Genomic DNA, 12239 nt, shown 5'->3' with positions numbered 1-12239 from the left:
ATGTTTCACGGGACTTGTACCCGAACGCTTCACATTGTAAGTGGAATACTGTACCAGGTGAGCTACCAAGAAAATGTCGGTAGCACCACATTTTTCCAACAAGTCTATGGCCATTGTTCAAATATTAACCAATATCCAAATACTGTTGTTGTATTGCAGTAATTCCATGCAGTAATTTTATGTAATTAAGGTCACTGCTTATAGAAGATAATTAATTAAAAAGAAAAAAAAAACTTGAGTAAAACTGACCTTCAGGGTCAAAAAACCATCCTCAAAAGTGGTTTCTGGTGGTGTAAAGTAAAAACCCTCAGTGTCCAGTTTTTTATTCAGTTTCTGATAGATTAAATCAGTGATCCCATTTTTTCCCTAATCCTGTTTCAAGTTTAATGGATTGGAAACGCAGTTTTATGCGTACTTTAACAGAAAGTAAGAAGATGAGATATTGATAATCTTTCATTCAAAGAAAGAAAAAAAAAGAAAGTTTTCCCAGTGTTCTGATTTGATTCATGATGGGCTGGGAAATTGAGCCGCAGCATCTGTAAACTGATCAGAGATCAGGGAAGTGAGATGATCAGGTTGAGCGCTCAAGTTCTTATCCAGGTAACCTGAGCACCAGGGTAAGGGCTGCTGATGTAAAGAGGCTCAATTAATGTGGAAATAAAACACTGCACGCACAGCAGAGACCACAGAAAGTCCCTCGGTGTGAGACAGACGGTCCCTTTAGTTTCACTGCTGGCTGCAGTTATTGGCAATGCCATGTGTCCTTGTAAACTATATCATTTGATGTTGTTGACAAGAAGTGGACGCTTCTAGAGTTGCATGTTGAGTTAATTGATAGGCAGATGGATTCATTTTATAGAACATGAGGTTTTGCTTGAAATGCTGACGGGGTGCTTTTGGTACAGGAAAGGCTCAGATGTTCTTCACCCTGTGCAGATGATGAAGACCATTCTATTTTTGGCCCTCTTGTATGGGGATATCCGGTCTGCAGTTCACTCTCTCACAAGCACACACACATGAACAGTAGACACACACGCAGAGAGGTGGTGTAACTGCGAGGGAGTTCTACGTTCCTGGCTGTTCTCAAATTCCAATTTAAGCTCAAAGGGAGGTTTGATGTCTGCATAAAGGGATAGGTCTATACATCCCATCCTGCAGCATTAATGTTTAATACAGAACACCATAGAAAGCTTCAGACTGCATATATTTCTCTTTAGAAATCTCCAATGCCACAACCAGCCCAAATTCCAGTTGACTGACATCTGCCATCCCCCAGGAGAAAATTCATTTAACCTGCTTCCCTTAGCTGCCATCAGGATTTGATTACAAATTTGAATGTTATGTAAATCGTCCTGGATTAGGATTGCTGTCCGATAGACAAAAAAGCGTGGTTATGCCGAACCGACACGTCCTGCTCCATCTCACCTAGTCATGGTGCTTTAAGCACAACAAAAATCAAATCTTTGATTATATTGATTCAATTGGCGGGGGAGGGAATTCATCAAACACCTATATTATTGGGATTGAGAAAGTCTCACAGCTCTATAACTCATTCTCCTCCACTCTGGCAGACCACTGATTGGCAGAAATCTAGCTATTCACACACAGGAGCAATTAGGTTGATCAAAATATACACTGGATCAAACGGATGTCAGTGGGACACACAACTGCCCATCAGATGCCAGAGCTACTCCACGTCCTGTCCCGTCCCCCAGCCTGACACTCTCATCAGTTTAACCCCATCCCTTTGTCGCTGGGGATTACCGTTTAATCCTCCAACTGATTCCTGTACTTTCCCCACTCTGTCTCATTCTCAAACAGTCTCTTTCTCTGTTAAATGTTGTAGGGCCATCACTTTAACCACTGTATCCTTGATGAAGCCACCCATTTGTGTGTGTGTGTATAAATCACACAAGGGTGTCGTCTGGCAGACAACACGGAACATTGTTCTTTGACTAGGGGATTCACAAGGATATAACTTCAAAAGCAGATTACGTGGAGCGACGAAGGCTATCCCAATTCAAGGGCTTCTTCAATTGCAGCATTGAAATGCATCCTTCATTTCCCGGGCAATGAAGGATACAAAAGATGGATCCTTTACGGCCTAGCCAACCCCAGAATATATTGCGCACTGGTGACGATTACACTTTTAAATGTAAGTATTGGGTTTCAACTTACTCGAATATCTAATGATACAAATGTAAAAATAAAAATAAAAACTTTAAAGCGGTTCAAATGTTGACATATCTTATTAAGATGCGATTTCATATATAGTTTAAACTCTTTATTATGTACAGATAAACATAATTTGACAGGTTGTGAACCCTGTTTTAGTTTTCAGACAGTTGAATATCACTTTCAAAAAAGTCCAGTACAAACGTTACTGCCGCATGTCAACGGCAGCTGTCATAGTTGCTAGCACAAGAAAATCATCCGTAGGCTAGACCGGAACAACGCTCCGTCCGACCTTTGCGGCCTTCGAATGCGGGGCCTTTGAAGTTTGCGCCCTTCGAAGGATGCAGCCTCCGAATTGGGACACATACAGAGTAGGGCTGGAAAAAAAATCGAAAAAATCAGTAACATCCTAACGGAAATAATCAAAGACAAATGTCTTTATTGATTTGTCTGGTACACATCCCTTTAAAGTATACGACCAACCAGCATATGCATTTCACATTGTATGCAGGGAAAATAAAATTTTATATTTATATATATGCACACACAATGTATAGCATACATTATGTATATTATGTGCTTTGTTTGAAGGAAATATCAGTAAGCAGTAATAGCAGTAAAAAAAAAGGATATTTTTTAAATTGTAAATAAAGAATAATTCAGTCTGTTTAAAAATATATATATACTATTTCAGTCTTTATACGTGCCATATTTTCTTTGTAATTATTTCATTATTTACTGTGAAAATTGTTTCAATTTTTAGTGCACAGATATTAGAAAATACACTGGACCTCAGAATGGCTTTTATTTTGTGGCAAATATAAATATATGATTGAAGGGGTTCAAAAAATTAAACAGTCAGGAGGGGGTGGATATGCATATCAGCAGTGCATATGCAATCATTCATGGGTTTTATGTGTGCTGCAGACCCTTGGCATCCAATGATGGAGAGACTGAGTGCACAATGCCAGCTGTCTCACTTTCCATTCATATGCCACCAGGACCTGTGCAAACAGCTTAGTTATTTTAGTATTTCCCTGGCATGTCCATCATAATGAGTACAGTATGCACACTTTGTATGTGTCTGTTTGTAAGCTCCATAATAGTGCTGCCAGGTGAACAGCATGTATGCAAATACTGAATCAAACTAATTGGGTTGTCCCGGGGTGTTTGCACTGTGTGCAATGCATAATTTCAACAAACACAGATTTGCACTTACCTGTAGATATAGCAGGCTAGGCTACGAACTGTAATGGAATATTGCGGTTGATGAAACAACCTCTTGAGCCATGAAACAAATGTTCTATTAGGAAAGTAGACTATTTTGCCTTATGATTCATACACAGTTACTGGATTCAGAAATTGTCCCGCCATTGTCACCAAGGAAGAGGTTAAGTGTCCATTGCGAGTGTAATAATTAATCATGTCTCAGTGACGCTCAATGACGTGCACATCTAAAACTAGTTTTAAACAGGAACCTGCAATAAAATAATCTGCTATTTATTGTCGGAGTGTGAACAGTACGTGGTCAGGGTTTGATTTCAGTACACCCCCACGATGATTTAGACTTCTCTTTAAACTTACAGTGCCTCTGTCAAGGAGCGAGAGGGGCGCGTGACCGACCGGCGTTCACACACACTCGCTCGCTCGGGTCTATGCAGTGATAGTGACTCTGAGCGGCGCGCGGGACAGTGATGATGTGTCAGCGAAGAATATTCGCTCTGTGATCATTTTCCCGCCCCTAACTTCAGCATTCCACCAAGAAGCGTTAAGTAAATACTAAAGTGAGTTCGTGTATCCTGTTATGGAGCAATATGCACAGAAAATGTCTCTGCTGAAGAAAGTGAGGTCCGGAGTCGTGGCGAGGGGTGAGTAGGGAGTTTCTACTTTGATGCTCTTGTAGATTTTATTTATTAAACTTATAGAATCATTGTTCATTTCGCCTATATTGCATATTTATCAACTTTTAGCATGTCGGTGGTGCGTTTGGTTTCGCTTTAGCTTTATTTGATGTCCGTGCTTTCATAGATTGACATACAGTTTTACACATGTCTTCAGAATAATGTTATTTGAACATTTTTACGTATTTTCAGAGATAATACATTTAAATTCAGCAGCGTTTGAACTTATCATATTGTACGATAATTTGTTAGCCTATATTTGTGATTGAGCCAGGAATTTTCATAAATTATTTATCCTATGTTGATGGGATTAGGTTGGTAACGATTCGTCTTAAAGATTCTGATTAGTCTTAAACGATTACAATTCCACGAACGATTCTTTTGGTAGGCTAATTTTGAGGAAGAGATATTTGAATATAAAAATACAGTTTTGTGCTGCCCTCAGCAGTCTGTTGACAAATGATGAGATCGTTTCAGATTTCAACATACAGTAGGCTAGCATAAGTAAGAAACAAATGTAGGCCTAATATAACTCTTGCTAAATGTGTTACATAGACTTTTTAAGTCTATGTTAATGTGTTACATTAACTTTTTATTGGCGGCATATTGATTGAAAATAGCTAAGTGAAATTCAGTATGTGAATGGGCTCTTTATTAAAAAAATTATATACTATAATGTACTAAAATAGGCTATAGGGATTCAAATGTTGCTTGCAAAATGATTTGTTGGAATAAACTTATTTGATTGGTCGTCAAAAATGCTCTTTGCAACCAGATGGCAGACATAGACATTGTGGAAATGTTTTGGTGTTTGTTTTTTATGGTTAAAGTTACAGTATAATGATTTTTTAAATTTACTAAAGTCAATAAATCACTCAGACATGTAGTGGATTTTTAAATAAGCTTTTTAAAGGCAACAGAAGTGGCCCCTGACCCTTCTTGCATGCTGTCTGTTGTTATAAAAGTATGCACATTATTTTGCCATTGTTTAGACACGTTTGCAATTATCATGCATTGTCTGCTTGGCACATCCATTGTCACATCCTTCCTAATTTCCACCCTATTTTAACACCTGCTTATGTGTGATTATGAAGCATCTTGCTCCCCTCACTTTCTGCTCATCAGCCTGTACTGGAGAGAAAGAATGTTCTTGATAGAGCCACTGCACTGGGCTGCTCAACACACTTTCGTCAATTAACTTTCCACACAGTAAAGCAAGCCTCACTCCCAATGGGAATATGCTTCTATTAATAAATAGTTTATCACTCCCACCCTAGCATAATGAAACACCTTGACAACAGCAAATTATTCAATCTCTGTTAAGAAGAGTTGAGGGATGTCTGGAGGTCTCTGCTAATACACCCAGCCTCCAGACACTATAGTGTCCTTCTTTATTGAAATACGAAGAGCAAGGCTGTAAATATGAATATGATTCAATTTCTACGTAATTTTAAGAAAGTTATAGTACTATTTCAAACTGATTTTATGAACACAACTATTTGACCTCTTTAAGTTTTGTTGTCTCTTTGTCTCCAACAGGGTGCAAATGATGTGGGGTGTTTGGCTCTTCACTGCTGTGCACAAGATCCTATGGGATCTACCTTCATATAAACACCTCAATGCCCAGCACCCAGGTATCAGGCTAACACTGAAACGACCTGAGCTTTGCCCATCACTTTGATCAACTTTCCTTTTCAATGCCATCATGCCAATCATCAGCAACGCCAATCATGACTTTAGCAACCTCTCGGTCAGTGACGACAGCAGCTTGGACCACATCTTTACTGAGATCCCAGAAACCGAGACCATCAAGGGAGAGTATTATCAGCGAGCTCAGTTCATTCGCCGATCAGAAGATCTGATTTCTGTTGACCACGGCCTGCAGGCCCTCATCAACGTGGGGGGTAACCGTTACACATTCCCTTGGAGTACGCTGGAGCAGTTCCCCTTGACACGCTTAGGACGTCTAAAACCCTGCAGCAGCCCTGAGGAGATCGCTCGCGTTTGTGACGATTACGATGAGGCCTGCCGTGAATTCTTCTTCGACCGTAGCCCCAGTGCATTTCGTGTAATCCTTAACTTCCTAGCAGCAGGAAAGCTACGTATGTTACGGGAGATGTGCGCACTCTCGCTGCACGAGGAGCTCAACTATTGGGGCGTGGAGATGACCTACATGGAACGCTGCTGCAAGCGCAAGATGTACACGCGCATTGAGGAGGTCGCCGAGCTCGAGCGGCGTGAAGAGGAACGCCGTCAGCGCAGTATGCAGCTGCGCCCACCTGTAGTGGAGACACGTTACCGCAAGTTCATGAACGATCTGAGGGACATGGTGGAGAACCCTCAGTCGGGCTTGCCAGGAAAGATATTTGCTTGTTTGTCTGTGGTGATGGTGGCGGTGACAGTGATCAGCCTGTGCATCAGCACCATGCCGGACCTCAGAGAGGAGGAGAATAGGGTGAGTGCACACAAAATGTCTTAACCTGATTAAGGAGATTGGTCACCCAAAAAATGAAAAGTCCGTCATCATGTTGTTCCAAACCATTATGACTTTTTTTTTCCAACAAAGAAAGGAAGTCATACAAGTTTGAAACAACATGAGGGTTGAGCAAGTGATGGTCATTTACTCACCCTCTTGTTGGGTAAGCTTTGAAAAACAACGTAAGATATTTTTTATGAAACCTGAGAGGTTTCTGTCTCTCCAGTGAAAGTCCAGGTAAAAAAAGCTTACAAGAACCAAAAAGGTCATAAAAGGATCATAAAATGAATATATGAATCGAGCAATTTAAGTCTTATGAAGAGATTTGATTGCTTTATATGATGCACAGATTTAATTTTAATGATTAGAAGATGTTCACTTTTGAGATTGAATTAAGCCTTTAAGTCTATATGATCTGAATAAATTCTATGCTCTCAAATGCATAGATGCTTTCATATCGAGCCAGCACACTGGAAATAGTGAAATTTACAGTATATGTAAATCCATGTGTAGCAATTCTCTCTATATTTTACTTCGATTCTTTTTTATACAATATGTAAGCAGCAAAAGCCAAATACATGTTCAGCCGTTCACTTAGACCCCCTTCTCCTCGGGTAGAACGCGAGTTTGTCATTGGAGGTGAGTTTCTGGTCTTCAAGCAGACCTCTGTGTGCTGTTCCTAGTGAGAAATAATGAATGCACCTCAGCAGGGCTCCCCAATGTCAGTAAATACCCAGAGAGTAATGAACTGGACCAGCAATGCCTCCACAATGTCAGCAAACATACATAGAGAATAATGAACCAGCTCCATAGAGACCTCTGGAATGTCAGCAGGCACACAGGGGGGTCCGCTTGAGAAGACTAGACCTTTTTGCTGTTAAATGACTATGAATTTTAATCGCCCTTAGGCAGATACCTCACACTGTCCAAAGTGTAAGGGGTAGGCCGCTGACTGTAGCTTCATTTGCCGGAAGTTTCGCTCCATGTGTTTTGAATGGAAAATGTATACTTTGTTTGTAATTGGATGTGCTTGTGTATATGTCAAGGTAAGATCTGGCAGTGTCTATGCAGTTACGCCAGCATCCAACAGGCAGAGTCCCGCTGGAAGCAGCAGGACTGTCATATTTAATTCACACTGCCGGGCCGTTTGTCAGTGTCACCAGCATGGTAGAAAAGGAATGGCCTGAGCATGGAGTCATTCATCTTTGCTCATAAATGTGTGTGTGTGTGTGTGTTTGTGTGCGTGCGTGCGTGTGTGCGCATGTGTTCACTGAGTGATAATAAGATGACCTCCTCTGTCTCTCACAGCACTTTCAATTCTTTGTGTGCAGTCGATTGTGAAGATGTACAGATTGATGTTTCACACTTCTGTATGTTTACAGGCATAAACCTTTTTATTTAATTTTATTCCCCTATAAATTATATACAACAAGACTTTAGTTTAGAGCTCAATATCAGACCCGGAAAGACAAGGCCGCAAATCTCTAGTAAACAGGAAACATGAACAGAAGTGAGAAACACTGTGAGCAAACTCACAATGAGCTAATAGAGAAAAACAGTGAATAAATTCAACAACCCACAGGCTTGTCTGAACCTTTGACATAAGTGTGACCTAAACAGACCCCTGTAGCTTATGCAGCTTAAGTTAGATCTAAAATAATCTATATGAATGTACAGTGGTCTCAGAAATGATCTGGACACTTGAGGAATTCATAAATATATGAATGACATTGCATTAGACAACAAAATATCAAACCATGTAGCATTTATTTTACAGAAAAGTTGCACAAGCACTCTTTTCGAAATGTTTCCCAATACGTTTTGAAATTACAAAACAATAGATATATTGTTTTATTCAAAATCAAGACAAGAAGTATTTTGAACATTTCTTGCTGTCAATTATTAGTGGAACGTGCCCATAGTTGTACAACTATGTAAATCTATTTGAAAATCCATCCACTGAAAGTCATTGGTGAAGTAAAATCTATTGTAAGGTCTAGCATAATTTGTTTGTAGATGTCACTTGTTTTGGGGCCTCTGTATACACACTCTCATTGTGAATCCTGAACTCTATAGTGCAATTGAAATTGTGTTTTGTGTTTTAAGAGTGATATGGATATATAGATAAGAGATACAAAACATTTATGGAGTAGCATCTGAACTTGTTTAATCTGACAACCTTGGGAATCGATCCAGAGAGGTTAAGTATCTTGTGTGTTTGAGAGCAGGCTGTATTCTCATTATCCCAAGCAGCAGCTTTTTTATATTGTTTAGATAACAATAAATGCATTCTTGTAAGGTGATAAGATGAGTTTTATCTGGATTCATATGCCCTAATACCCTTTATATTTGCGGCAGCTAGATAAGTCAGAAGCGGTGCTCCTAATGGTATTATGTGTACGCATGGGTATACCTTCTGCAGGTTTGTAATAGTTTATTATATATTTAAAAAAAATGAACTAACCTTCATTCTACTAGTTCGGGATAAAACATCAGATAGTCATTAGAGTCTGAGCATCCATAGGATATTCCCTATGGATCTGTGCTTCACTCCTTCCTATAGCTAGATATTTAACTTTAGTCCCCTCTTGTCCTACAGTAGATGCACTCTAGCCCTGCATTTTTCTAGTTTTCCCTCTGCTTTCTTAACTCTTTCCCCGCCATTGATGGAATTTCCGTTATACGTTAGGGGGGATCTATGACACATCTTCTGATTCAGTACTGAATCTCCTGATCAAAATCATGTGAAGAAGAAACAGAAACAAGCAATAGCATATGTATGCATGTAAAATAACACGATCATCAACATTAAACAGCATAAAAGTCAAAAGTGCCTAATGTTACTCAAGCTTTGGGGGTGTTAATGGACTCGATCTACTCCATCTATGTTTTGGTCAGCGTTCTGAATCCGATCTGGATGTAGTATTTGACAAAAATGCTTTTTTTTTCAGCTTTTTGCATAAAATGAAACTCCCCCACATTCAAGGGTTGATTAAAAAAGAATGCATTAAAGGTGCCGTAGGTGATTCTCTGCAGAATTTTTCTTTGTTATGCTGGTTTAAAGTCTCCTCATATCCTGATAGCAATCACTCTGTTAATCGGACTAACTGTAATTTTATGAATATATGTTGTCTGTGGAAGCGTAGGACCATAAAATGTTCGTTCAATCGTATCTTTCGGTCCGAACGGTCCTATAGCATGTGTCCCCTTTCGGTCAATGTGTGTTTGCATACCACTGTGCACACACACTGACAAGTTTTGCTAGCTAAACAAACACGTTTAAAAAAAAATACGTTTGGTATTGTAGTGTTACTAATTGTAATATAAATTTTCACCGGTGAATAAAACATCATATTGGTATTGTAGTAACAATGTCTCCATCTTCTTGACTGTCTTCTTGGCTGTGCACTTTCATGCTTTCAGGAGGTGTGGCTTTGGATGGCGATTTGCAGGGAGGGGGGGACATACACGCATACACTTTTACTGCTATCAGGCTAAAGTTAGCATATTCCCAGATGTCCTACAGCACCTTTAAGGTAGAATTATACGTTTAAAAAAAAAAACGTTCAGCATGTTCTTGCATGTTCAGATATTCATACAACAGATATTCTGGGGGCCATTAGAAATTTTGTGAAAATGCTAGCAGTGGCAACTTTTAAAAACAAAACCTTGGAGGGGAAAGAGTTAAATATTCATTTCTACCTTTGCTTGTCTTCTTTTGAGCTTCTTTTCTCTGCCTTTTCTCACCTTTACTCTTGTTACCTCTCTCTGCCCCGTCCTTCCCCCATGCTGTCTTATACTCTCTCTCCTTTTCTCCTCCCCAGGGCTGCAGGTGTAAATTTTCCTTTGTTTGAGTCAGCAAGGACTCAGAACCGAGGGTGTTTGTATGCCATGAGCATCCTGAAAACTCTCACTCACCGAGTGCTGGTGAGACACACACTAATTCACAGTATCCTGTGAAAGTGAAGCTGAACATCTTAGAAATAAAACGACAATTTTTTTTAAAATCGACTAGTAGGTGGGTTTCCTGAACGACTAGTCGACTAATCGGTCTTTGGCATAAATTTATTCACACCCTCATGTAGGGATGGCTCAATGTGTTTCCTCATATTTAAACTACTGTGAAACAAGAAGTCATAGCTAGACAATTTCATGTTACTTGTCACCCTGGTGTGCTAAAAAAAAGGTAAATATTAATGGAAATATACTTCAGAGATATTTTACTCGTAAAAAATTCTAGGGGTGCCAATAATTGTGGCCAACGTGTTTTTGGAGAAAAAACATTTATTTCATAATGTGACCCCACCACCACCCTCAATTCGTTTACTTCAATGAAAGGTTAGATTTTTGCAAATTTTTTGAATGAGAGATCAAAAGGATAAACAATGCAGATTTATTTTTTACAGACATTTTTTATCATATTTACCAGGGGTGCCTTTCATTCTGACCATTTCATCTTAACACGTTTATAAGACCACCCAGAGTATGTGATTTTTGCATACATGTGGTTTCAGTTGTTCCTACATTTTTTTGTAAATCTTTTAAATTTTTTCTCTTATATGTCAAAAGACCAAGATCAAGGAACTTTTGAGTTGTCATGCCATGACCCATTTAAATCACTGGTACTAAAAATATGAATGTTAAAATAAATAATACATAATGACAATATATAGTAAACTTGTCATAGGTGGAGGATTAGATGAGTAGTCAATCATTGTGGCCCATCCCTAGTCCATATGAGTCCAAAACTCAGTACTGATCTGATCTCCAAAGAGCTGGTATCGGACTACACAAAAGAAATTGACCTGTGTTGCCAAGAGAGAAGATTAATTGGCACATTTATTCATTTAAAATTATACACTATATAATGCATGTTGAAATTGGCCTGAATTGAAAAAAATGTAGAGGGGAATAAAATATTTAGTATGATGTCATGAACTGTTTTTAATTTAGCTAAAAGTCTCCAGCCAATGCATCAAGCAAAGAGTAGCTTTGTGTTTGCAACAAAAAAGACAACATAATCATTGTTATTTGATGGAAACCTTCTAAAAAGAGCTGGCTTTACCTGGAATTTTACTTACCGCTACACCCATCAAAATATCTTATATTGCAGGTGTATTCACTTGATTACATGCATGAAGAGATAATGAAAGTTGAACTCATAATTTACATATGCTAGATGAAAGTGCCGAGAACAAAAAAAAGACAAATTTAACTGATAAATGAATCATCTGACTGTGCTCAAGCACATAAAGTAAGGGAATATTTAAAGCCGTTTTACAGCTCTGCATCACATTCATCTCTGTGAGTTTCATGAGATTTAGCCAGTCTTGCAGTTCAAACCAAAGTTAGTTTAATTTTCCTCGTGACCGATCATAGTCTCCACACACCCATCAGTGACAGACTAGCTAATGCTGTACATGTCCTACTCATGCTATGTTGGACAGAGTATTACAGAGGGCCAGATGGTGTCGGTACAGGTGCAAGTCGTGAGTGGTTTCGGTGTTGTGTTGCAGTTTTGCATTTTGGCTGTATGATTTGCCAGAAGGGGAGTTCCTGGAACAGGTGGTGTTGCAGGGTTAGCAATGATCTTAGCTGTTCTCTGTATAAGGCAGAAGAGAGTGAACAATACACAGCTCAATCTGAACAATGTGCCGCAGGTTTCCCCTTGAGTGGGCAGAAACCAG

General features: G+C 39.2%; 1 protein-coding gene across 1 annotated transcript in view; it reads left to right on the top strand.

Moving 5' to 3' along the window:
- The first annotated feature begins 3712 nt into the window (after positions 1-3712).
- kcng4a (potassium voltage-gated channel, subfamily G, member 4a) overlaps positions 3713-12239 on the top strand; it is a 36144-nt gene continuing 27617 nt past the window's right edge. The window contains exons 1-2 of the mRNA XM_056261279.1: positions 3713-4043; positions 5616-6531. Of these exons, the coding sequence (XP_056117254.1) occupies positions 5782-6531 (750 nt within the window). The 5' untranslated portion in view covers positions 3713-4043; positions 5616-5781. The remainder of the gene's footprint in view (positions 4044-5615; positions 6532-12239) is intronic.

Source organism: Rhinichthys klamathensis, unplaced genomic scaffold (assembly GCF_029890125.1).
Source record: "Rhinichthys klamathensis goyatoka isolate OS25496 unplaced genomic scaffold, OSU_Roscu_1.1 h1tg000181l_1, whole genome shotgun sequence".
NCBI lineage: Eukaryota > Metazoa > Chordata > Actinopteri > Cypriniformes > Leuciscidae > Rhinichthys > Rhinichthys klamathensis.
Note: the sequence above shows the minus strand (reverse complement) of the source record. Positions and strands in the feature narration are given on the sequence as shown.